The sequence below is a fragment of the Bos taurus genome, chromosome 1 (assembly GCF_002263795.3).
Source record: "Bos taurus isolate L1 Dominette 01449 registration number 42190680 breed Hereford chromosome 1, ARS-UCD2.0, whole genome shotgun sequence".
NCBI lineage: Eukaryota > Metazoa > Chordata > Mammalia > Artiodactyla > Bovidae > Bos > Bos taurus.
In genome coordinates this window covers 99,871,083-99,896,879 of record NC_037328.1, presented here as the reverse complement: position 1 = coordinate 99,896,879, position 25,797 = coordinate 99,871,083, and the positions used below count along the sequence as shown (strand labels likewise).

The 25,797-nt window shown below is 38.7% G+C and overlaps 1 protein-coding gene across 1 annotated transcript in view; it reads right to left on the bottom strand.

Annotated features, from left to right (window-relative positions):
- WDR49 (WD repeat domain 49) overlaps positions 1 to 25,797 on the bottom strand; it is a 171,909-nt gene that overhangs the window by 98,277 nt on the left and 47,835 nt on the right. Inside the window, exons 6-7 of the mRNA XM_015472863.3 lie at positions 16,077 to 16,244; positions 13,408 to 13,556 (exon numbers count right to left, since the gene is read on the bottom strand). Of these exons, the coding sequence (XP_015328349.2) occupies positions 13,408 to 13,556; positions 16,077 to 16,244 (317 nt within the window). The remainder of the gene's footprint in view (positions 1 to 13,407; positions 13,557 to 16,076; positions 16,245 to 25,797) is intronic.

The following is a 25,797-nucleotide window of genomic DNA, read 5'->3' as shown; positions in this document are numbered from 1 at the left end:
AAAGCCAACAACATTTATATAGTGTCATCAATGTACAACACAGTGTTTCTTTTTTTTTAATTAATTTATTTTAATTGGAGGCTAATTACTTTACAATATTGTATTGGTTTTGCAATACCTTGACATGAATCCGCCACGGGTGTACATGTGTTCCCCATCCTGAGCCCCTGTCCCACCTCCCTCCCCATCCCATCCCGCTGGGTCATCCCAGTGCACCAGCCTCTAACATCCTGTATCATGCATCAAACCTGGACTGGTGATTCATTTCACACATGATAGTATACATGTTTCAATGCCATTCTCCCAAATCATCCCACCCTTGCCCTCTCCCACAGAGTCCAAAAGACTGTTCTATATATCTGTGTCTCTTTTGCTGTCTCACATACAGGGTTATCATTACCATCTTTCTAAATTCCATATATATGCGTTATTATACTGTATTGGTGTTTTTCTTTCTGGATTATTTCACTCTGTATAATAGGCTCCAGTTTCATCCACCTCATTAGAACTGATTCAAATGTATTCTTTTTAATGGCAGAGTAATACTCCATTGCAACAGTGTTTCAGTTCTCCCAGAAATAATGTCATGGCATGTGACTTCCCATATGATTTTCATTTTTTCCTATACTTACATAATCTATGATAGTGATTATTAATCTTGACACTAAAAATACCAATGGTGTTTGAGAAAATGCTCATGTTTGGGCCCTTTTCCAAAACCAATTAAATCAGACTCTCTGAGGATGGGGCTCAAGCATGAGGTTTCTTTAATTTCCCAAGTATTTTCCACTGTTTTATACTTTAGCTTTTCAACTTGCTTTTAAGGTCTCTTTCTCTCAGCTTAATCAGTAATATCATTTGCCTTGGCTTTCAGTTCAGATCAGTTCAGTCGCTCAGTTGTGTCCGACTCTTTGGGACCCCATGAATCGAAGCACACCAGGCCTCCCTGTCCATCACCAACTTCCGGAGTCCACCCAAACCCATGTCCATCGAGTCGGTGGTGGCATCCAACCATCTCATCCTCTGTCGTCCCCTCCTCCTCCTGCCCTCAATCTTTCCCAGCAATAGGGTCTTTTCAAATGAGTTGGCTTTTTGCATGAGGTGGCCTAAGTATTGAAGTTTCAGCTTCAACATCAGTCCTTCCAATGAACCCCCAAGACTGATCTCCTTTAGGATGGACTGATTGGATCTCCTTGCAGTCCAAGGGACTCTCAAGAGTCTTCTCCAACACCACAGTTCAAAAGCATCAATTCTTCAGCACTCAGCTTTCTTTATAGTCCAACTCTCATATCTGTACATAACTACTGGAAAAACCATAGCCTGGACTAGACAGACCTTTGTTGACAAAGTAATGTCTCTGCTTTTTAATATGCTGTCTAGGTTGGTCATAACTTTCCTTCCAAGGAGTAAGCGTCTTTTAATTTCATGGCTGCAGTCACCATCTGCAGTGATTTTGGAGCCCCAAAAAATAAAGTCTGACACTATTTCCACTGTTTTCCCATCTATTTGCCATGAAGTGATGGGACCAGATGCCATGATCTTTGTTTTCTGAATGTTAAGCTTTAAGCCAACTTTTTCACTCTCCTCTTTCACCTTCATCAAGAGGCTTTTTAGTTCCTCTTCACTATCTGCCATAAGGGTGGTGTCATCTGCATATCTGTGGTTATTGATATTTCTCCTGGCAATCTTGATTCCAGCTTGTGCTTCCTGCAGCCCAGCGTGTCTCATGATGTACTCTGCATATAAGTTAAATAAGTAATATCATGTGACTTGGCTTTAAAAGCCAGATAACTGTGCTCCCCTAATCAGCCTATATCTCTTTAATCATGAAAAATATCTCACATTAATTCTATTTTCTTTGTAAAATATCACTTAAATAACTATTTATTATTGAGAATTCTTCATTTTCCTCTTTTATATGTTCATGTTGACTTCTGGAAGAGGGTTATGCCACATTTCAGAAAGGAGTATATTTAATATCATTTTCCATTCCAAATATCTTAGAGATGTTTCCTTTATTCTTAGTAGGTAAAATAAAGAACTGGACAAACATCCAGACTTAAAAATTATCATTGGATAAATGATTATTTTTTAATTTATATTTTCCATAAATTCTCATCTAAACTGTACCTTCTATTTTCATCACGATACCTGAGAACTTGTGATGCTTGTCCAAACACAGACTTACTAAGTCTAGTCCTTGAAATGATTTATGCACGGCTCTTTATTTCATCTCCATTTTTATAGTATTAGGAGGAATAAATATCCAAGCTTGTGATTATATATCAAGACAGAATTTAGCTTTTCACATAATGATGAAGACATCTTTCTACTTAATCTTTATCTTGCTACCACTTGATAATGCAGGATTATGAAAGCAAATCCAGTACAAATCATAACTAGCACTAGAAATCAAAGATGGAGACTCCAGACACGCTGATCCTCATTTTAATACTACTCAGGTCTGTCCGTTTAGGTGTATTATATTACCTTTCCATTTCCTCATCTTTATACAGAATGGGCTCCTGCCAGCTTTGAAATTCTACCATTTTTTTTTTGGAATGTACTGAAATTGCTCGATCCATTATCTATAGGTTCCAAAATAACAAAATGGAAGCAGTTTCAAGAAAGGGTATTGTGAAAATTGGGTTAAAGAAATGTAGTCTAATTTTACTGAGGAATTTCTTTCTTGTCCCTGCTAGAGATGGGCAGAATCATTTCACACAGGCATAACAAAACTATAATGTTTGCAACCCCATGGACCTAAGCCCACCAGGCTCCTCTGTCCATGGGATTTCCCAGGCAAGAATACAGGAATGGATTTCCATGCTCTCCTCCAGTGCATCTTCCTGACCTAGGGATGGAATCCGCATCTCCTGTGGCTTGGGCTTTGCAGGTGGATTCTTTATTGCCAAGCCATTGGGGAAGCCTAATACAACTATAATAAATAAATAAATAAAACTTTTTTTATCCTATAAATATTAGATTTATTAAGTGGGTAACTTATTAAGTGGGAAGGTTGGATGCACAAATAGATGTATGGATGGATATAGAATCTGTTTTCAGTGCACTTTTTAAAACCAAACCAGTATTATTTACATATTAGCAACATGTTCAAATTTTATTCAAAGCGGTTGGGGGAAAAGCTGTAAAGTTTCCTAATAATGATAGAAAAATGAGAAAAAAGTAGAAGACAGACAACTGTATCTAAATGAGACTTGTTTGACTGCATCAAACATTTGCTACTAAGTCCTGCCATCCTGCAGGGCATAGATATAAAATGACAATAAGAAAGAGAGACAGAGAGAGAATATAGCACTAGGGGATTTTGAAGACAGCAGTGCAGCAGCTCAGCTCTCCAGGATAATCCACAAAAATGGATAGCCTACTTGCAGATAATAGGATAACAGGAACTGAGGGCATTGGCTCTTCTGAATATACCTTTATGTATTAACAAGTCTATTTATTTAGAATTTCAGCCTTGGGATAATCCACAAAGGCATAATCAGTGAATGTTTAGAGGCAATTTTGTTTGACATGATATATGCTAGCAATAGTATTCTACTGAACACCTCAGTTAGTGTTTTTATCTTTAACTCATATAACAGATCTTCTTTTAAGAAATATTTTTGCCATTTTTTCCCCCCAGGATGAGATCTAATTTAAGATATTAGTTGGAAATTAAAATCTGTTGTGCTATTCACCCTTAAATTGTTACCATAGCCATTATCATCTTTTTTTTTATTTTCATCCTTTTCAATAAAAATGAGAGAAGACATACAGCTCTAAGACACAGATTTCTATTGTGTGTCTGTTTGGTATTCTATCACTGACCTTGAAAAAGTCAAAATGCTTCTTAACACTATGAATTGTTTTGAAAAAAATCTCACTAATTTCCCAGTTCAAGTTCGGCAATAAATTTAACTAACATCAACATTTTGTTTCAAAGGCTGCTTTTTTTTTTTTTTTCCAGAACAAAATTCACTTGGGGATTTTAAAACTTCAGTTAAATTGATTTTTTGGCTATTATCATTACTCACATAACACTGAAAAACATAACCAGGTTTTTTTTCCCAGGCTTTAAACAGAAATTTTCAAACTTGGTGTTTTAAAGATTACTCTCTCTTTTTTATTTCACAAAGTAAACATAAACACTTTAAACTTCTTTCTTTTTTTAAGCTCAATAGTTATACTAACAACCTTTTTTGAAGAAAGTAAATGAAAACCAACTAAAATAAGGGAACTCTGGTTCAAGTATCACTGCAGACTAGGTTTTTGTAGGGGGCTTTACTGCTTCAAAGAAAAATAGCTATGACTAAAACATAATTTCTGTCGCCTTGCTGGATCTTCAGGGATTGAAAACAATCTCCACAGGTCCAAAAAAAGAAAGAGGTATAAGAAGCAAACTTAATATGGAGACAGTGAACAGTATGCATACATGAAGAGACTATAACCAGGAGCCTAAGCCTTGGACCAGCAGGACAACCGAGGCACTGAAGCAAGATTGCTCAATTAAAGGGACAAAGAAAAAGGAAATGCAGTAGCCTCAGGACAATAGCTTTCTTTACTTCCATATTGCAGAAACAAACACAAATCTTCTCTGGAGGAAAGCATTTTCAATTTCATTCTTCAGAATGTCTATAGTTTAGCAACAACCAAAAATGAGGTAACAATAAAGGATAACCAGACATAAAAAGGAAACATGTCACCATGTGGGAGAATCACCAGAATAGCAAATATCAAATTTGGTTCTCCAATGACTCCAGGTATTAAAATTATCTGACAAGAAAATGCAGTAATTAAAATGAAATTAAAGACCTAAAAGTCAAAATCCCCCAAATGAGCAAACAACAAAAGAGTATATACAATTAACAGGCAGTTAAAAAATGTTTAGAAAAAAAATTGTTACATTTAAAAACTAAATGCATAGGTTATATAGAAAGTGGGCACATCCCATTATAAACACCCCCATAAAAGTCAAGAATATGACAAAATGCCTTCTGAAATGTGGAGGAAAAACCTCAACAAGGAATGGAAACTTAGTGTACAATTTTTCTGGAAAGACCATTAAAAGAATCAATAAGTAAAATATAGAATATGTATTCTCAGTATTTTAACGATGTCATGTTCAAAATCAAGGGAAATCCAGTTCAAAAATTAATGTAGTTTTTCATGGAACATGAATACTGATCCTAACATTTACTTAGAAAGATAAAATGCCAGTTCAGTTCAGTTCAGTCGCTCAGTTGTGTCCAACTCTTTGCGACCCCATGAACCACAGCACTCCAGGCCTCCCTGTCCATCACCAACTCCCAGAGTTTACCCAAACTCATTTACATTGGGTCAGTGATACCATCCAACCATCTCATCCTGTAGTCCCCTTCTCCCCCTGCCAGCATCAGGGTCTTTTCAAATGAATCAGCCTGTCGCAAGAGGTAGCCAAAGTATTGGAGTTTCAGTTTCAACATCAGTCCTTCCAATGAACCCCCAGGACTGATCTCCTTTAGGATGGACTAGTTGGATCTCCTTGCAGTCCAAGGGACTCTCAAGAGTCTTCTCCAACACCACAGTTCAAAAGCATAAATTCTTCAGCACTCAGCTTTCTTTATAGCCCAACTCTCATATCTGTACATAACTACTGGAAAAACCATAGCCTGGACTAGACAGACCTTTGTTGACAAAGTAATGTCTCTGCTTTTCAATATGCTATCTAGGTTGATCATAACTTTCCTTCCAAGGAGTAAGCATCTTTTAATTACATGGCTGAAATCACCATCTGTAGTGATTTTGGAGCCCAAAAACATAAAGTCAGCCCCTCTTTCCACTGTTTCCCCATCTATTTGCCATGAAGTAATGGGACCAGATGCCATGATCTTAGTTTTTCTGAATGCTGAGCTTTAGGCCAACTTTTTCACTCCCATCTTTCACTTTCATCAAGAGGCTCTTTAGTTCTTCTTCACTTTCTGCAATAAGGGTGGTGTCATCTGCATATCTGAGGTGATTGATATTTCTCCCAGCAATCGTGATTCCAGCTTGTGCTTCTTCCAGTCCAGCGTTTCCCATGATGTACTCATGATGTTCCCATGATGCACTCATGATGTTCCCATGATGCAGATAAGTTAAATAAGCACAGTGACAATATACAGCCTTGACGTACTCCTTTTCCTATTTGGAACCAGTCTGTCGTTCCATGTCCAGTTCTAACTGTTGCTTCCTGACCTGCATACAGGTTTCTCAAGAGGCAGGTCAGGCGGTCTGGTATTCCCATCTCTTGAAGAGTTTTCCACAGTTTATTGTGATCCACACAGTCAAAGGCTTTGGCATAGTCAATAAAGCAGAAATAGATATTTTTCTGGAATGCTTGCTGTTTTGATGATCCAGAGGATGTTGGCAATTTGATCTTTGGTTCCTCTGCCTTTTCTAAAACCAGCTTGAACATCTGGAAGTTCATGGTTCATGTATTGTTGAAGCCTGGCTTGGAGAATTTTGAGCATTGCTTTACTAGCATGTGAGATGAGTGCAGTTGTGCAGTAGTTTGAGCATTCTTTGGCATTGCCTTTCTTTGGGATTGGAATGCCAGGGGGTTGTTAAAATTAAAATAAAAAAACAGAAGTAGGAATTTCTCTGCCAGGTATCACAACATATAAAAAAACTATGCTGGTTAAAACGGTGATATATGCATGCAAGAAAAGACAGACTAATGGAAAGAATAAAGCATCCAAGAACAAATTCATGTATACATGGAAATTCAAATAATAACAATGGAATTTGAAACCAGTGAGTGAAAGTAAAGTCACTCAGTCATGTCGGACTCTTTTCGACCTCATGGACTGTAGCTTGCCAGGCTCCTCCATCCATGGGATTTTCCAGGCAAGAATACTGGAATGGGTTGCCACGTCCTTCTCCAGGGGATTTTCTGGACCCAAGGATCGAACTGGGGTCTCCCACACTGCAGGCAGACTCTTTACTATCTGAGCCACCAGGGAACAAATTATTCAAAACAATTATTCAAAAACCTCCTGGATACCCATTTGTAGAACAAAAAATTTACATAAAAATAAACTGCAAAATTAAATGCAAAAAAAATCAACAATATAAAAAGTATTAGCTGAAACCAAAGGAGAACACCTCTATAAATATGATGTGTGGAACACATTCTTAAGCTAGATACAAAATCCAGAGCCATAAAGAAAATCATTTCTTAGACTCAGTTTTGCAAAAACAAAACTTTTGAATGATAAAAATCACATAAACAGGTCTTTCCTGGTGATCCTGTGGTTAAGAATCCACCTTGCAATGCAGGGGACACTGGTTCAATCCCCGGCCTGGGAAGATCCCACATGTGGAAGAACAGCTAAGCTCTTACCCCACAACTACTGAGCCCATGTGCCACAACTATTGAAGCCTGAGCACTCTAGAGCCTGCCTGTGCTCTGTAACAAGAGAAGCCATTGCAGTAAGAGGCCCTCACACTGAAAACTGAGAAAGCCTGCAGGTAGCAATGAAGATCCAGCACAGCAATACATAAATAAATACAATAATTTTTTAAAACTCACATGAACAAAGTTAAAAGCAGTATGCTTGACAGAGGCGAAATACTTGCATCATATATAATAAGGGATAATCAATTTATTTTCCAAACTACAACTGCTGATAGTATAGTCCTGAGTTCAGTTAATAAGATAAAAGAATTTAAAGGGCAGCAAAAGAGACACAGACATAGAGAACAGACTTGTGGATACAGTGGGAGAAGGAGGGGATAGGATGAATTAAGAGAGCAGCACTGAAATACATACCTTACCATGTGTAAAACAAATAGCCAGTGGGAATTTGCTATGTGACACAGGAAGCTCAAGTTGGTGTTCAATGACAACCTAAAGGGGTGGGATGGGGTGGGAGGTGGTAGGTTCAAGAGACAGGGGACATATGTATACCTACGGCTGATTCATGTTGATGTAAGACAGAAACCAATCCAACATTTTAAAGCAATTATCCTCCGACTAAAAATAAATAAAGTTTTTTAAAATCATGAAAAAAAATAAAGAACATGATCAGATAATGCACCATAAAAAATAGAAATAGAAATGGTCAGTAAATAATTGAAGAAATTCATTCTAATTTTTTGTCCATTAGATTCACAAAAGAATAAGCACATTAATGGTATCTGTCATTACCAAAGGATCTTCTCACGTGGCGGAGTGGTAAAGAATCCACTTGCCAATGCTGGAGATACAAGAGGTGAGTGTTCGATCCCTGGCTCAGGAGGATCCCTTGGAGTAGGAAATGGCTATCCACTCCGGTGTTCTTGCCTGAAAAATTCCTTGGAAAAAGAAGCCTGGAGGGCTACAGTCCATGGAGTCTCAACGAGTCAGACATGACTGAGCACACAACACACACACACACACATCATTACCAAGAGTGCAGGGAAACAAATACCTTTACACCTTTACACAACTCTGATGAATATACCAATTGACACAAATTCTGGATCTAAATCATTCTTTAAGAATTGAATCCCTGTTGGCCCAATAGCATCATTTCTAGAAATTCATCTCTAGGAACATATCACAAAGAAATCAACTTATGTGGTCTTAAAGATGTGTATGTGCATGTGTGTGTAGGTGTCATAGACACGATATCTCTTATAATCAACATGCGATTGAATAATTAAGGTTGACCATCCATTCTATGAATTATTATGCAGCAGGAAAAAAAATCAGGTATATGTACACTCATAATGAAAGATCTGCAGGAGATATTGTTTAGGGAAAAGGAAGCGGCAGAAAAATATATATCATGTGATGCCATTTATATAAAAGTAATAATAAATAGTACTTTGAATTTGTATACACACATAAGAAGGGACATAAATAACAAATTATGACACCACCACATATTAAAATGTAATATATCAATACTATAATATGTAAGTATATGATAAAAATGTGAGACTATACAGATCAAGTGTTAATAATAGCTATTTCTTGGAAGAGGAATTGATTTTAAGAGGGTGAAGAAAAGGAATATTTACTTCTTTCCAACTTGCTTCCTCGTTTGCAATTTCTACAAAAGATCATTAATCTGTTTACTTGTACAATTTAAACAAAATGAAACCGGCTTTGTCTCTAGATGGATGGAGGAAATTTGAGGAGAAATGGTATGCAGGACAGAAAGGAAGACAGACAGGTAAGAACTAGTCACCAGCACAAGAGCCTTTGTATTTTCCTTCCCAACCGTGGGACCACAGTATAGAAACTACACTCTGGAAAAAATCAAAACCTCAAACAAAATATTAAGTTACAAACTGATCTGATTCTGGTGGCCAATTCAGGATGAGCAGCCTAAGAGAGGAGTTAGGAGCAATAGAAAAGCCTAATCAGATTTCCTGGTTGGAATGTCAACCCCCAGCAGAGGTATTTCCCAGAGGCTTTGAAAATCCTTTTACTTCCCATGGTGATTCCTCCTTTAAATGACCAAGTTATTGGTTCCCAGCAGGGCCGTGCTATCAATCAGTGATTACCATTTTATGAGACAATTTAGGGCTCAGAAACAAAATGCAATTGGACTATTGCTTAGTATAATATTAAATTCTACAGATAAATTTATTGTTTAATCATCATTGGAAAGCACAGTACTGCAGTTTTCAAAAAAAAACAGTTGAAGTCTCAGGTCATTATTGGAGGAAGTTATTTAGATCTAAATTGCTTTGATTTGAAAATCCTCTATTAGCAATTCATAGGCATAAATATGGTTCAATCAAAGACTTTTTGAAAAAAGAATGCTTTCTTTCATTTTCCCCATTCCCTAAATTAACCCTAGTCCTATAAAATATACAGAAGAATTTTATGACAATAAAGCCAAAGATTAACCTGGTAGCTGAAAACCTGTTGTTTATTGTGAAGACATACAGGCTAAGATTATTATGCATTTATCGAAGTGAAATGGATTTAGACTAATGTGAAAGACAGCATGACAAGCTTTATTACACCATAATGATTTAAAAGTCAAAGCAAAAATAGGATGATAAAATTGCCTTTAAAGAGACCAGGCAGTCTTAACATTGATGATAGCTATATGCAATTAATTCTGACTCTTAAGAACATTTTTTTCCACTTGCTTCTAAAGGTATACCACCTTTCAGGGAATTCTGTAATGATAAAATATCTGTTATTTCCTTCATACTTAGCTCTGATAAAGATTTACTTCCTTAACTAAGATTTATTAAGGACCTACTATGTGTATGGTGGGCTTCCCTCATGGCTCAGTGGTAAAGAATCCGCCTGCAAATGCAGGAGACAGATTCGATCCCTGGGTCAGGAAGATGCCCTGGAGAAGAAAATGGCAACCCCCTCCAGTATTGTTGCCTGGGAAATCCCATGGACAGAGGAGACTGGCAGGCTATAGTATACAGGGTCACAGAGTCAGACACGACTTAGCGACTAAATAAACAACCACAATACACATCAACAAAAAAAATTCAAAGAAATGAATTCAGCAAATAATCTTTGCCTTTAAGCACTCAAAATCTAGTGAAAGACACAATATACATATACAATCTTCAAGTATACTTGTCAGATTGTGTGAAATTCAATAATAGGAGTTAGAGCTAAAAGACGTTAGGAAATAGAACAACTAAATAAGACTAAGGCATCAGAAGAGTTTTCATTCTGAGTTTCTTTGTGACTTGATATTCACAGTAATATGTCTTCACTTTAAACTGTCAACAAATAACCACTGAACAAATGCTGCGAGGTGCAAAGCACTATGACTGATGCCAACACACAAGCTGAAAAGATACGACCCAGCTTAAGACAGCAAACTAACAACTTCAGTACAACAAGACACATGCTCTAAGAAGGGACACAGGTGTGTGGGAGTGCAGAGAAACAAACACCTAGGTCTCCATGAAAGACTCCAAAAAAGTCTGAAACTTCACGGATAAATAGGCTTTTGCCAGTCGAGCATGGAGGAGAGGGACCTGAAGACAGAGAGCAGGCATGCAGCAGAATCATGATGCAGCATGGTGGGAACAAAGCGTGATATGGCTGCAACACCGAATGAACAGAAGAGAAAAGCAGGAAGTGAGCTGGGCCTGGTCTGGGGATGAGTTTTATAGAAAAGCTTAAGAATTTTAGTGCTGACATTTAGAATGAGGGTAAGAGAAGCTGTTGAAGAATTTTTCTTACAAACCACTGAATTAGCAGGATGGAGGCCAGATTGAAATGAGACCCATCTGCAAGAAGAAAGACATGTTAGGAAAAATTTGCCATGGTTTGGGTGAGATAATTCAAAAGAAGATGAGATTTTGGATTAGAGCTGTGGCAGCTGAGAGAGAGGTGAAGTTGATGAATATATTTGATGGCAGAATCAACTGGAATTGGTAGTTCAGTGGTGAAGGAGATTTACAGTCTGATACATAATATACTAAAATAAGCAAGTTTGGCAGGACTTATGTATCAGTTCAGTTCAGTCACTCAGTCATGTCCAACTCTTTGTGACCCCATGGGCTGCAGCATGCCAGGCCTCCCTGTCCATCATCAACACCCAGATCTTGCTCAAACTCATGTCCATTGAGTCGGTGATGCCACCCAACCATGTCATCTTATGTCATTCCCTTCTCCTCTTGCCTTCAATCTTTCCCAGCATCAGGGTCTTTTCAAATGAGTCAGCTTCTCGCATCAGGTGTCCAAAATATTGGAGCTTCAGCTTCAGCATCAGCCCTTCCAATGAATAGTCAAGACTGATTTCCTTAATGACAGACTGGTTGGATCTCCTTGCAGTCCAAGGGACTCTCAAGCATCTTCTCTAACACCACGGTTCAAAAACGCCCTCAGCTTTCTTTATAGTTCAACTCTTACATCCATACATGACTACTGGAAAAACCATGGCTTTGACTAGATGGACCTTTGTTGTCAAAGTAATGTCTCTGCTTTTTAATATGCTGTCTAGATTGGTCATATCTTTTCTTCCAAGGAGCAAGCACCTTTTAATTTCATGGCAGCTTTCACCATCTGCAGTGATTTTGGAGCCCCCCAAAATAAAATCTCTCACTGTTTCCATTGTTTCCCTTTATTCATAAGGTGAGGCTAAGGAGTTGAGGTGAATTTCTATTATATTCTATTTAATTTTCACAAATACGTGTATCACTTCCGAATAAAGTTAAAAGTCCGAGTCACTGAAAAACTCTCAAGGGCTGTCCCCAATAAGTGTATAGCCTATCCGTGTTCTCACAATCAGGTTTCTTGAAATCTATCACGTGTTTACTGGATCTATGTCAGGCATTATGTAAAACAGAAGCTTTACAGGGGAACAAATGACTAGATTATTAGAGATAAGAAATTTACCTGGGAGATATGAGTAGTAAATAATGTGGTCAAGGTATAACCCGGACTATCTGATTCTGGTACAATGTTTTTTCCACCCTATATAGAATATGTATCAATGTCATCAAATAGAATGGACAGACATATTTAACTGAAATTTCTTAATGTAATATCCTGCAGATTAACTTTGATTTTTAACTTATGAGACTCTTCAATAGCAAAGCAACGCTGGTTGATTGTGTCTATTCCATATTTTTTAATTTGAATGTAATTGCTTTGCAGTGTTGTGTTAGTTTCTGCTGTACAAGAATGTGAATCAGCTATATACATATATACACATGTCCTTTCCCTCTTGAGTCTCCCTCCCACCCTTCCATTCCACCCTTCTAGGTCATCACAGAGGACATATGTGTTTTACACCAGCTTCCCACTGCACGCATGTTGTCTCTTCAGTCGTGTCCAACTCTGTGCGACACTATAGACTGCAGCCTGCCAGGCTCCTCTCTCTATGGGATTCTCCAGGCAAGAATACTGGAGTGGGTTGCAGTACCCTCCTCAGTGGGATCTTCCTGACCCTGCATTGGCAGGTGGGTTCTTTACCAGGAGCACCAACTAGCTATCTATTTCACACATGGTAGTGCATGTACGTCAATGCCACTCTCCATTCTTCCCATCCTTTCCGACCCCCACTGTGTCCACAAGTCCATTTCCTACATCTGTGATCCTATTCATCCATATCTTATCAAAGTAACATTTATCATTCCCATTTCTGTTTTTTTTTTATTGGGTTAATGAATACTTTGGAAACTTTTAAAACAACCCATCGAAAACTCATTAATAAGGATTTAATTTATGAGCACATGGTTTGAAAAAATTTTTTAATGAAATAACTCATCCAGTTGCCCAGGACGATCCTAAATTATCATCAATATCTTTTTTTTAAATATAGATTTCCAAACCATAGTAGTAAGTCACTATATTTTAAAAATCTATACCATCTCTAAGAGGAATTTCAAACCAAAGATAGATTTGGGTAGGAAGTGGGGAGGCAGAACTAAATAAACTGAATGTACACTGTTACTTACTTTATCTCTGGAGAAGCTGAAAAGTTGTTTTCTTGCAGCAAAGAACTGGACAGCTATCACACTGGCTGAGTGACCCCAAAGGACACCAACCGGCTTAGAGACAACATAGGGGTTCCAAAGGCAAACTTTATTGTCAATGCCAGCAGTTGCTAATCAGAATTAGAAAGAAAAAAAATGTTTTTAGTAATAGGAATACCCCACAACACTTTCTTTTTGAAATGAGTATATCACATACTATATCACCATAGGCTGATAAAAGCCTTCTCAGCATTAACACACCTTTGTTTTGAAGGAAGGAAAATTCTATCATTGTGCAACAGTCCAGGCTAATAGGGCATGAGTTCTAACACTGGAAGTAGTTGAAATGGAAGGTGTAGGGAAGATGGGTCTGCACGGGGTAAAAGGACAACAGTTTCTTTAAAAGGTGCCAGCAGCCCAAGCAGGAGGACAGAAAGTTCTTCCTCCCGGTCCCAGTGTTTCCCTCTCCAGCCTGCACAGCCTAGGAATGCAGATCACATTAAAGTTATCCCAGGAGTAAGAGAGAACTAAAACAATATTTAAAGTTTCCAAATTAATGAAAAATTATAAGGAAATCAATTATTTTTCACTGTCATGTAAATAATCAAGAATTTGTAAGCAAATGAGCAGCAGAAATATATGTTTGACCTGCTCTATTGAAAGAATAAGGCTTTTAAAAAAATACAAATTAATTATATTCAGGGCGTGCATCAGAAACTGGGAGCATGGTGCCTGTGCTTCTTCAGTTCTGAGGAAATTCAGCGGAGCCCTCTCTGCTGTTCCCATTTTTAGGGCTAACTGAAGAGCTGAATCTATTCGCATTTATGGAGTTGCCATAAATGTCAGACCCCTATTTGGATTAATAGCCCAGGGTTACAGAAATAAGAGGAACTGAATGTACTTTTGTTTCAAGTCTTTACTCCATAGTATGAAATTAGTAAATGATAAATTTTACCCTGAGTATTACTGCATACAGTAACATGTAATTCCAGCAGTGGGCCAGGTATATGTTAGAGATCAATACAAAGGGGCTGAAATAATAATGAACCAAGGCACTGGTTGATATTTGAGTCCTTTTAAGCCCAATTCACTAACTCGTCCAGCTTTCTCTAATAAATCTACAATCCTCCTTGAAAGTTTGCTGTTCGCCTATCTCTGACTTCAAAGTCAGTCTCTTTTATCATGAATGGCAGCTATGATTGTTGGGAATTTTAGAGATTCAGCCCCTTAGCTGATATCAATACTCTTTATATAAATGACAGCTTTTGAAAGAGGGTCAATAAGACCCATTCTGTAGGCCATGTGTATTCATTCTCTGTAACTACCCTATCAATGTTTAGAATAACACCTCACTTTTCATATTTGAACTAATATCATATAAATCAAATTATCAGCTTTCAAAATGCCTAAAATTTATTTAAATAGACAACACCTGAAAATCTTTATTGCTTATTTCCTCAGCTAAAATTTACATATAAAAAAAGAGCTCTCCTCTAAATGTCCTTCAACAGAGAAGTGGATAAAGATGTGGCACATATATACAGTGGAATATTTCTCAGCCATAAAAGGAATGAAATTGTGCCTTTTGCAGAGATGTGGATGGACCTAGAGGCTATCATACAGAGTAGAGTAAGTCAAAAAGAAAAAATATATATTGTGTATATTAACACATATGTGGACTCTAGAAAAATGGTATGGATGAACCCATTTGCAAAGTACAAATAGAGACACAGATATAGAGAACAAATGTATGGACAGCAAGTGGGGAAGGGGAGTGTGGAATGAACTGGGAGGTTGGGAATGACATATATACACTAGTTTGTGTAAGATAGATAGCTGAGAACCTACTGCATAGCAGAGAGAACTTGACTCAGTGCTCTGTGGTGACCTAAATGGGAAGGAAATCCAAAGAAGAGGGGATATATCTATATGTTATAGATAATTCATTTTGCTATACAGCAGAAACTAACACAATATTGTAAAGCAAATGTACTCCAATAAAAATTTACTTAAAGAAAATTCCCTTAGTATGCTAAAGGGCAAGTTTGAAAATTTTCAAAAAGTATCAGAAGTTATATTCTGAAAGGTGATTAGAAAATGTTCTACATTTTACATTTCTCTAGTGAGTGTATGTGTGTGTGTGTGTGTACATGAACAAAGAAAATGATGTATTTGGGTAGAGTGAGTGAGTGATAGTCACTCGGCCATGTCCAACTGCTTGTAACCCCATACAGTGTGGCCTGCCAGGCTCCTCTGTCCATGGGATTCTCCAGGCAAGAATACTGGAGGGGGTTGCCATTTCTTTCTCCATTGTTTGGGTTGAGCATTTGGTTATGCTAAGAAGATGGCAGAAGGCAGATACTGCACAAATAGTCTTCTTTCTCTATGTCATTTTACATTCCCCACCAATGCTGAGCAAAAGGCTCATTAAAGCATTGGAGCACTTTCTCATATTTTCACCCCAATGTAGTTCATATATGCTGCACATCTTAATGCATCATTATCAGACATTCTCAGGTAATAAAATGTGAGCTACTCAAGCTGGTCTCTCCGGCAATAAAAGCAACAAGGTGAAGAGGCCCCATGCATGCAAATATGCATAGCAAACTATTCAGGAGTCTCTCATAGTTATCGTGATTTATTTTACATACCAATTAAATTGAGCTGAGAGTGGTAATCAAAACCATGAATGCCCTGGGCAATGTTGAAGGATGTCATTTTAAGATGCTTTTTAGATTTCTCTCTCCAGGCCAGCACCACGGTATTTGTATTGCTGGTTGTACTGGAAATAATAGCATCTAAAGATGCATTGTAAGTAACTGAGCAAAGAAAAAAGAAAAAAAACAATCTTTAGTTGATTTCTCACAAGACACAGGGAGAACAGTATTATTTTAATACATGAGGTTAAAAATTAAACTCATATTATGATGATACAACCTGATACTTAGAAAACACCTCACTAACTGCTTCTCCCACCAAAAAACTTAGAGTAAAAACTTACCAAAAAATCTGCAATCAGACTTTTCTTCCACCTCAAGGATAGCTTAAAAAATTTTAATTAGAACACATGACAGGAAACAATATGAATCAATAATTACATGGGATTCTGGAGATATAAGTAACTGGCTAAAATGCTCGGTGCTTCTTCCTGGGTCTAAAGTAGGCAAACAGGAGTTGAGCAAACATCTGCTACTCTCAAGGTCCAGCTCATGCCCAAACCATTGGTTTGCTTATGTTTTGACTGGTCTAGAATGTTTGAGAGTGGGGTGGCCAGGACTTGAAGCTCTGCCAAGATTCACAGCTAGAAATCTAGATCGATTGGCAGTTTTCCTGTTCTTGATGATCTAGTAATAGGAGTATGAGAGGACCATGCGTGTTTAGTCACGTCCGACTCTGCGACCCCACAGACTGCAACCCGCCAGGCTTCGCTGCCCATGGGATTGTCTAGGCAAGGATACACTAGATGAGCAGCAAAACCCCACAAGCAAGAAGAATGATTCTGTTGTCTTTTGTCAGAAAGACCTGTGAGTTCCTATAGACTCACAGGCTCCAAAAGACATAGCTGCTCTGCCACAAACTTCTCACCACTATTCCCTCCATGGTTAGATGACAGTTTTCTTTCACATTTGGCTGAGACAATATATTTGTGCCCCAAGGTGAAAGATTTCCAATTTGATCTCAAACCCAAATTTCTGCCTCACACAAAGAGGGATGTTGTAACTCCGTACAGCTTAAGACAAGTTGTTTTAATAGAACGGCTCTTGAAAATGTTTCTGATCTGTTTATTATCCAGCATCAAGAGCTGGATAACACTCTTGTAATACAATTCTCAGGGATCACTAGAATTCTTGCGCTTCTTATTAAACTAATCCTTGACTGCACTGTTCCTCACTATCTTGTCAAGAGTGTTTGCATAGAAAACACCTTAGAATATGAGACATGGCAGTCTCATATTTGCCTCTTTTTCTGTAGCAAACGATAGACAAATTTACTACCAAAAATAACTCTGGAGCCAAAGACAGCATGTATCCTGCCCACTGCAGAAGATTCAGATTCTATAAGCTCAGGGTTCTTTTCCTATAACATAACCCACTGTGCAGGCATTCATCTGCAACTCTCTGCTTTGCCTCTGTGAGACCTGAGTGTCAAGGGGAACTGACATGAATATGCTGATACTTACGGGGGTTGCTGTGTTGTGAATAATGAAGTCCTATTTTCTGCAACACAGGAGTCTTATGTCCTCTCTCATTTTAAGATTATTTTAAAAGTTCTTTCTCCGCGTGAGAGCCACAGTATTTGTATTGTTGGCTGTGCTGGAAATGGCAAGCTAACTTACTAGTAACTAACTTGGAAACAGTCCTACTATTTTGGTTGGAAGAATTTAATTTGCTTTATATAAATGTATGTATACATATATGCATACATATATATGAATATATATATATTTCCAAATTAGTAAAGGCAAGTATTCTGAGAGGCAGAACTGTAGCTAAATACTCTTAATAATACACTTATTATACATTATACACTTAATACAATACACTTAATAAACTAAAAGGGAAGAGCTAACTTAGACACAACTTAGCAACTAAAACAACTGCAATTGACATGTGAATAGCTTAATTTAACATATTTCATAGTTATTTCACTATGAAATATATGTCTTAACATGGTTGTGCTTTGTGTGTGCTAAGTTGCTTCAGTCGTGTTCGACTCTTTGAGACCCTGTGGAATGTAGCCTGACAGGCTCCTCTGTCCATGGGATTCTCCAGGTAAGAATCCTGGAGGGGGTTGCCACGCCCTCCCCCAAGGCATCTTCCCAACCCAGGGATCCAACCCAGGTCTCTCACATTGCATTTCTTTACAGTCTGAGCAGTAACAAAACACATGGGTGGGAAACAAAAGGTAAACTCCAGAATTCAGGACTGAAAGAGGACTTATCTACTTCTTTATTTTACAGACTGAAAAATAGACACCTGTGCAGATTCAAGTATTTGGCAAAAGTCAACAACTGATTGTTGTCAAACTCTGGACTGGAGCCCAAGCATTTAGCCTCTAAGTTTGGTTTAATGTTATATAGCATACTATATTAAAGATCCAGGCTCAGGACAACTAGCATTTGGCAGAGTCAGAGTACAAATTCAGACCTGACCTCTTGACCACTGGAACAGGGCTTCTCATATTGTAATAAGCAAAACAGTCACCTAGAAACTGGTGTTAAAATGCAGATATTCATTCAGAAAATCTAAGATGCTGCATTTCTAACAATCCCCAGTTGTGGCTGGTGATGCTCTTTGGTGATGATCACACTTTGAGTAGCAAGACACTAGAATACATTACTTGGAGAAGGTAATGGCACCCCATTCCAGTACTCTTGCCTGGAGAATCCCAGGGACAGGGGAGCCTGGTGGGCTGTCGTCTATGGGGTCGCACAGAGTCGGACATGACTGAAGCAACTTAGCAGCAGCAGCAGCAGAATACATTACTAAGAGCAAGGCTCTCCTTCTATACTCTAGAGAATTAAACCATTCCCTGGTGGCTCAGACAGTAAAGAATTCACCTGCAGTGCAGGAGACCCAGGTTCAATCCCTAGGTTGGAAAGATCCCCTGGAGAAGGGAATGTCTATACACTCCAGTATTCCTGCCTGGAGAATCCCGTGGACAGATGAGCCTGGCGGGCTACGATCCATAGGGTTGCAAAGAGTTGGACACAACTGAGCAACTAACACTTTCATTTTCTCAAAATCTGGGAGATCAAATGCTCCTTTGGCAATCTGATGAAAGCTGTAGACCCTCTCCATCAAAAAGATGTGCACACACAAAAGTTTGTATAAAATATCAGGATTTGAGGAACCTCCCCAACCTCCCCACCTCTATTCATGAAGCCCAACAATAATAGATCTGAAGAAATCAAATGAGAAATCTCTAGCAACAAGGTAATTTGGGATTGCAAAACTTTCACCTGCTTTCTCAAATGATTCTTAAAGTTCCTATTACTAATGATGCATATGCTTTGTGTTAATCAAGGCCCATGTAAGTATCTCTTGGCAGGAAATAGCTCTTTGCAGGAAGCCACTCTCTGCAGGAGGCCCCTTTTGTCTTGTCACTTTAGAAAAGCTATATTGTAACTAACCTTTAAACCAGGCTTTCCCATGCTCTACTCATCTCCTGGTCAAGCACACCTTCCAAATCCTTTGATCACACAGTGCCTTGTCTAATCTGTTGATACTTTTCTTAGATCAAAGAAATAGAAATGAAGGGTAAGTAATTAACAGTGAAGTAGATCTTTTCCCCAGCTTCCCCTTCCGTAATCCCTCAAGCTACCTATGGGAACGAGACAGCATCTAAAGAAAGATCACAAGGAGTCCACGAGTCTGCACGCAGTGGGAGATAGTGATGAATCTAACCCCCTACCTCGATGATTAAATGAGATTATGTCTCCTTTTTCCCTTTAAAAGCTTTCAAGGCCAAGCAGAATCTTTGGAGTTGGTTCTGGAACACAAGTCTACCTTCTACCCCAGGATGCAGGCTTCCTGAATAAGGCACTTCCTTTCTTGCCAGCACTTGTCTCTCAAGCATTGACTTTCAGTTGGTGAGCAGCCGAACCTGAGTTTGGGCTTGTCTTTTTAGTTTCTACTTCTTAAAGTAAATGAGTTTAGCTGAGTTTTGATGCCAAGTTTCTACTAGTCAATGCCAATCAGAACACAATTTCTAAGGAAAAAAGAAGGGGCTCTGATAATGCAAAGAGACTTTTAGAAAGGAGCTCCAGGCAGAAGAATAATTCACCATACAGTGTGCTGTGAAATGTGAAACACAAAAGGACTGCTAAGGGCCAAAATGGTCTACTTCTCCACTCAGCCCAGAATTCACCTGGACTGTTGTTTCTTGCTCATCCCCCATCATGTAATCTCCCTCAATCTATGGATTACTTAAAAGTATTATTAGAGTAATGTTTTTAAATCCCTTCCACTACCAGGTATCAAACCATGCCTTGATCTTGTAATCATCTTTAGTGGGTAGATATCCCAAATTTACTGATGAGGAAATAGTCCAAAAGCCATATCACCCTAGGTCATGTGGCTAATTGAGGATAGAGATGAGACTGAGTGCCATCTGACTGGCTGTGAGCTTTTCATTTGTACTACTGCACCTTTCTTTTCCACAAAATTTAAAGATGTTTGCTCCTTGGAAGAAAAGCTATGACCAACCTAGATGGTATATTAAAAAGCTGAGACATCACTTTACTGACACAGGTCTGTATAGTTAAAGCTATGGTTTTTCCAGTAGTCATGTATGGATGTGAGAGTTGGACTATAAAGAAAGCTGAGCACTGAAGAACTGATGCTTCTGAACTTTGGTTTTGGAGAAGACTCTTGAGAGTCCCTTGGACAGCAAGGAGATCAAGCCAGTCAATCCTAAAGGAAATCAGTCCTGAATATTCACTGGAAGGACTGGTGCTGAAGCTGAAACTCCAATACTTTGGCCACCTGAAGTGAAGAGCTGTCTCATTGGAAAAGACCCTGATTGTGGGAAAGATTGAGGGCAGAAGGAGAAGGAGACAGAGGATGAGATGGTTGGATGGCATCACTGACCCAATGGACATGAGTTTGAGCAAACTGAGGGAGATAGTAAAGAACAGGGAAGCTTGGCATGCTGCAGTCCATGGGGTTGCAAAGTCCATGGGGTTACAACTTAGCAACTGAACAGCAAACAACAATCTTTCTTTTCCACTAAGCTACACTGCCATATGTATGCCAGGTTTTTTCTATTATCTGATTTGAAGTTCTTTCCATTACCAATTACATTTATTGAGCCTCATTGTGTGCATGCATGTGTAGTCACTTGCTCGTGTCCAACTCTTTGTAACCCTATGGACTTTAGACCACAAGGCTCCTCTATCCATGGGATTTTCCTGGCAAGAACATTGGAGTGGGTTGCCATTTCCTCCTCCAGGGGATCTTCCTGACTCAGAGATAGAACCCGAGTCTCCTGTGTCTCCTGCATTGCAGGCAGATTATTTACCACTGAGCCACTGGGGAAGCCCCTTTGAACCTCACTGGGGAGCAATTAATTTCAGGAGCATAAAGTTTGCTGATCACTTGCTACATTAATACTACTACTTTACTAGAAGTACCAGCAGTATAAAATCTGAGGATAATGTCCTTATCAGGAGCATCCTCAATGAAACAATTCCCTTTGTTTACAGAAAATGCTAAGAGTTATACTCCTAGAGGAGAACATAGGCAAAACACTCTCCAACATACATCACAGCAGGATCCTCTATGACCCACCTCCCAGAATATTGGAAATAAAAGCAAAAATAAACAAATGGGACCTAATTAACCTTAAAAGCTTCTGCACATCAAAGGAAACTATTAGCAAGGTGAAAAGACAGCCTTCAGAATGGGAGAAAATAATAGCAAATGAAACAACCGACAAACAACTAATCTCAAAAATATACAAGCAACTCCTACAGCTCAAACTCCAGAAAAATAAACGACCCAATCAAAAAATGGGCCAAAGAACTAAATAGACATTTCTCCAAAGAAGACATACAGATGGCTAACAAACACATGAAAAGATGCTCAATATCACTCATTATCAGAGAAATGCAAATCAAAACCACTATGAGGTACCATTTCACACCAGTCAGAATGGCTGTGATCCAAAAGTCTACAAATAATAAATGCTGGAGAGGGTGTGGAGAAAAGGGAACCCTCTTACACTGTTGGTGGGAATGCAAACTAGTACAGCCACTATGGAGAACAGTGTGGAGATTCCTTAAAAAACTGGAAATAGAACTGCCTTATGATCCAGCAATCCCAATGCTGGGCATACACACTGAGGAAACCAGAAGAGAAAGAGACACATGTACCCCAATGTTCATCGCAGCACTGTTTATAATAGCCAGGACATGGAAGCAACCTAGATGTCCATCAGCAGATGAATGGATAAGAAAGCAGTGGTACATATACACAATGGAGTATTACTCAGCCATTAAAAAGAATACATTTGAATCAGTTCTAATGAGGTGGATGAAACTGGAGCCTATTATACAGAGTGAAGTAAGCCAGAAGGAAAAACATAAATACAGTATACTAACGCATATATATGGAATTTAGAAAGATGGTAACAATAACCCGGTGTACGAGACAGCAAAAGAGACACTGATGTATAGAACAGTCTTATGGACTCTGTGGGAGAGGGAGAGGGTGGGAAGATTTGGGAGAATGGCATTGAAACATGTAAAATATCATGTAAGAAACGAGTTGCCAGTCCAGGTTCGATGCACGATACTGGATGCTTGGGGCTAGTGCACTGGGACGACCCAGAGGGATGGTATGGGGAGGGAGGAGGGAGGAGGGTTCAGGATGGGGAACACATGTATACCTGTGGTGGATTCATTTTGATATTTGGCAAAACTAATATAATTATGTAAAGTTTAAAAATAAAATAAAATTAGGAAAAAAAAGAGAAAAAAAATTAAAAAAGAAAATGCTAAGAGTTATTATAACTTGACTTAATAAAACAGTAGTATAACACATGAAGGATACTACAGAGCACTATAATTATATCTTCAAATCCATGGACATTCCATAATGTCATTACAATACAATCAAAATAAAGTATTTCTACCCTGAAAATTGCTTTGTCATTTCCACATTACATCCAGGTATCTTCTTCAGTTTTAAGGCTTTAAAGAAAGACATATAAAGAAGTACATTCTGTCCTTGTATTTAAAGTATTGCTTTAAGATTTTAATCTGGAGATTCAGTTCAGTTCAGTTGCTCAGTCATGTCCGACTCTTTGCGACCCTATGAATCGCAGCACACCAGGCCTCCCTGTCTATCACCAACTCCTGGAGTTCACTCAAACTCATGTCCATCGAGTCAGTGATGCCATCCAGCCATCTCATCCTCTGTTGTCTCCTTCTCCTCCTGCCCCCAATCCCTCCCAGCATCAGGGTCTTTTCCAATGAGTCAACTCTTCGCATGAGGTGGCCAAAATATAGCAAGTGACATTTATGGACCTGCAGTCTTCCATACTGGAGGTTCAAACAATTCACACTTTGTTTCTAAACCAAGATGTAACTCGTTTCTGGTTAAACTGTAGAATGCCAGAGTTCCTGAGAATGCCCGAGCAAAAGGTAAAAGTAAAGCCATTTCCTTGAAATCAAATTACCTGGTAGATAAAAATGTGTTCCTCATTTCTTGAAGAGAGAAAAGGAAATGATGGGTTTATGATGAAAAAGTTTTTAAAATATCAAGCTAGTGGATGGAAAGAACTGACAAAATAAATGATTTGTTTTAAATATTCTCAATGAGTTTGAGGATTGGTAGCAAATATTTAAAATTACTTTTAGATGATATGTTGAGGGATAAAAAGGACAATTTGATCATGTCTGTCCATTCCTTAAGATGCTAACTTTCAACTCTTCCACTGTCTTGCCCTTTAGTCATAAAAAAGGCATTAAGGGAAGCTGTCATCACAGATCCTCACCCTTGTGATGCTATCAAAATACTGTGTAATACCAATTAGTTTATGTGGAAAAAGTGATTTGAAAATGAAAAGTGATACCTAAAAACTCAGTAAGTAATGCTATTAAGTGCACTTAGAGTAAGTTAGAATGCTGCTGCTGCTGCTATGTCGCATCAGCTGTGTCCGACTCTGTGTGCCCCCATAGACGGCAGCTATGGGGTCCTCTGTCCCTGGGAAAACCAGGCTCCTCTGTCCCTGGGATTCTCCAGGTAAGAATACTGGAGTGGGTTGCCATTTTGTTCTCCAGTACGTGAAAGTGAAAAGTGAAAGTGAAGTCACTCAGTCATGTCCGACTCTTTGCCACCCCATGGACTGTATCCCACCAGGGTCCTCCATCCATGGGATTCTCCAGGCAAGAGTACTGGAGTGGGGTGCCATTGCCTTCTCTGAAGTTAGAATGAGGCCCTTTTCTATCATCTGCCAACAGACGGAAGCTATCAGTTCAGGTCAGTCCCTTGGTCGTGTCCGACTCTTTGCGATCCCATGAACTATAGCAGTGTAGAAAACTGGGCCATTTCTAACTAAAAATTCTTATTATCATTTTTCAGGTTTTCACTTTATGAGTCATGTGACTTAGGAAAACTCCCTACCTGGAACTTTCTTTGATGTTCTCCTGTGTGAAAGTGAAAATCGCTCAGTCCTATCTGACTCTTTGCGACCCCATGATACAGTCCATGGAATTCTCCAGGCCAGAATACTGGAGTGGGTAGCCATTCCCTTCTCCAGGGGACCTTCACAACCCAGTGATCAAACCCAGGTCTCCTACATTGCAGGCAGATTCTTTACCAGCTGAGCCACAAGGGAAGCCCAAGAATACTGGAGTGGGTAGGCTCTCCCTTCTCCAGTGAATCTTCCCGACCCAAGAATCGAACCGGATTCTCTGGCATTGCAGACAGATTCTTTACCAACTGAACTATCAGGGAAGGTTTCTTGTCTGAAGGAGTCTTGTCTGAGGGAGTTTATTCTCAGTTGTATTCCCTATTTTGAAGTTGGAGTAGTCCCATTCTCTGAGACCACCCCGGGACTCTCTACATTCTGAATAACTACCATTTCAAAGAGGAAAGATAAGAAAGAATAAAGCTAGCTATTTCATTAAAAAAAAAAAAATCTAACTCAGCCCTGGTAGGCATATTAAAAATAATAATGCCATTCGTTTAATGAATTTTCAAAATACTAGACTAGACTTATAATGGATCTTACCCTTCTGTCACACTATGGGAAAATCTACAGGAAGAGATCTTTTACTGCAAATATTGGCCAGTCACTCACAGCTGATTTCAACTGCTTTAAACCCAGCAAGAGCATTGCCCAGAAGGGCAGCATGTTCCAGCTGACTCTGTGGTGCACCGTTTTTGTCTGGAGAACTGACGTAGATGTAGGGAAATGGAAAAACACACATGCAAGACACTAAATCTGGCTTCTTTTCCAGATTTAGTCTGCATCAATTAGAAAGGCTCCCTAAGAAAACAATCTGCTTTCTGTATTCTAAATTCTCTGGCACCCTTTCATTAATCAGCTCAGCAATTAGTGATTTTATCAGTTCAAACTGTTTTGTACCTTCTCATAGCCATAGTCAAACAAAGAGGGCAAAACACCTTCCAACATAATAAAGAAAAGCAATTATATTTATTGTAGGCAATTTAGTATTCACTCTTTCCAGAGCTGAACTTCCAGTCTGTGGGTTTCAAGGTTTCCAATGATATTATCTATATGAAAAAGCAATTCTTTATGATCAAATAAGAGAGAGAAAATTCTCTGAGGTTCAAGATATTTATGTCTTGCCACTATTGCTCAAAATCTCTGTACTTACTCTGCACTTACTTTACATTTCAG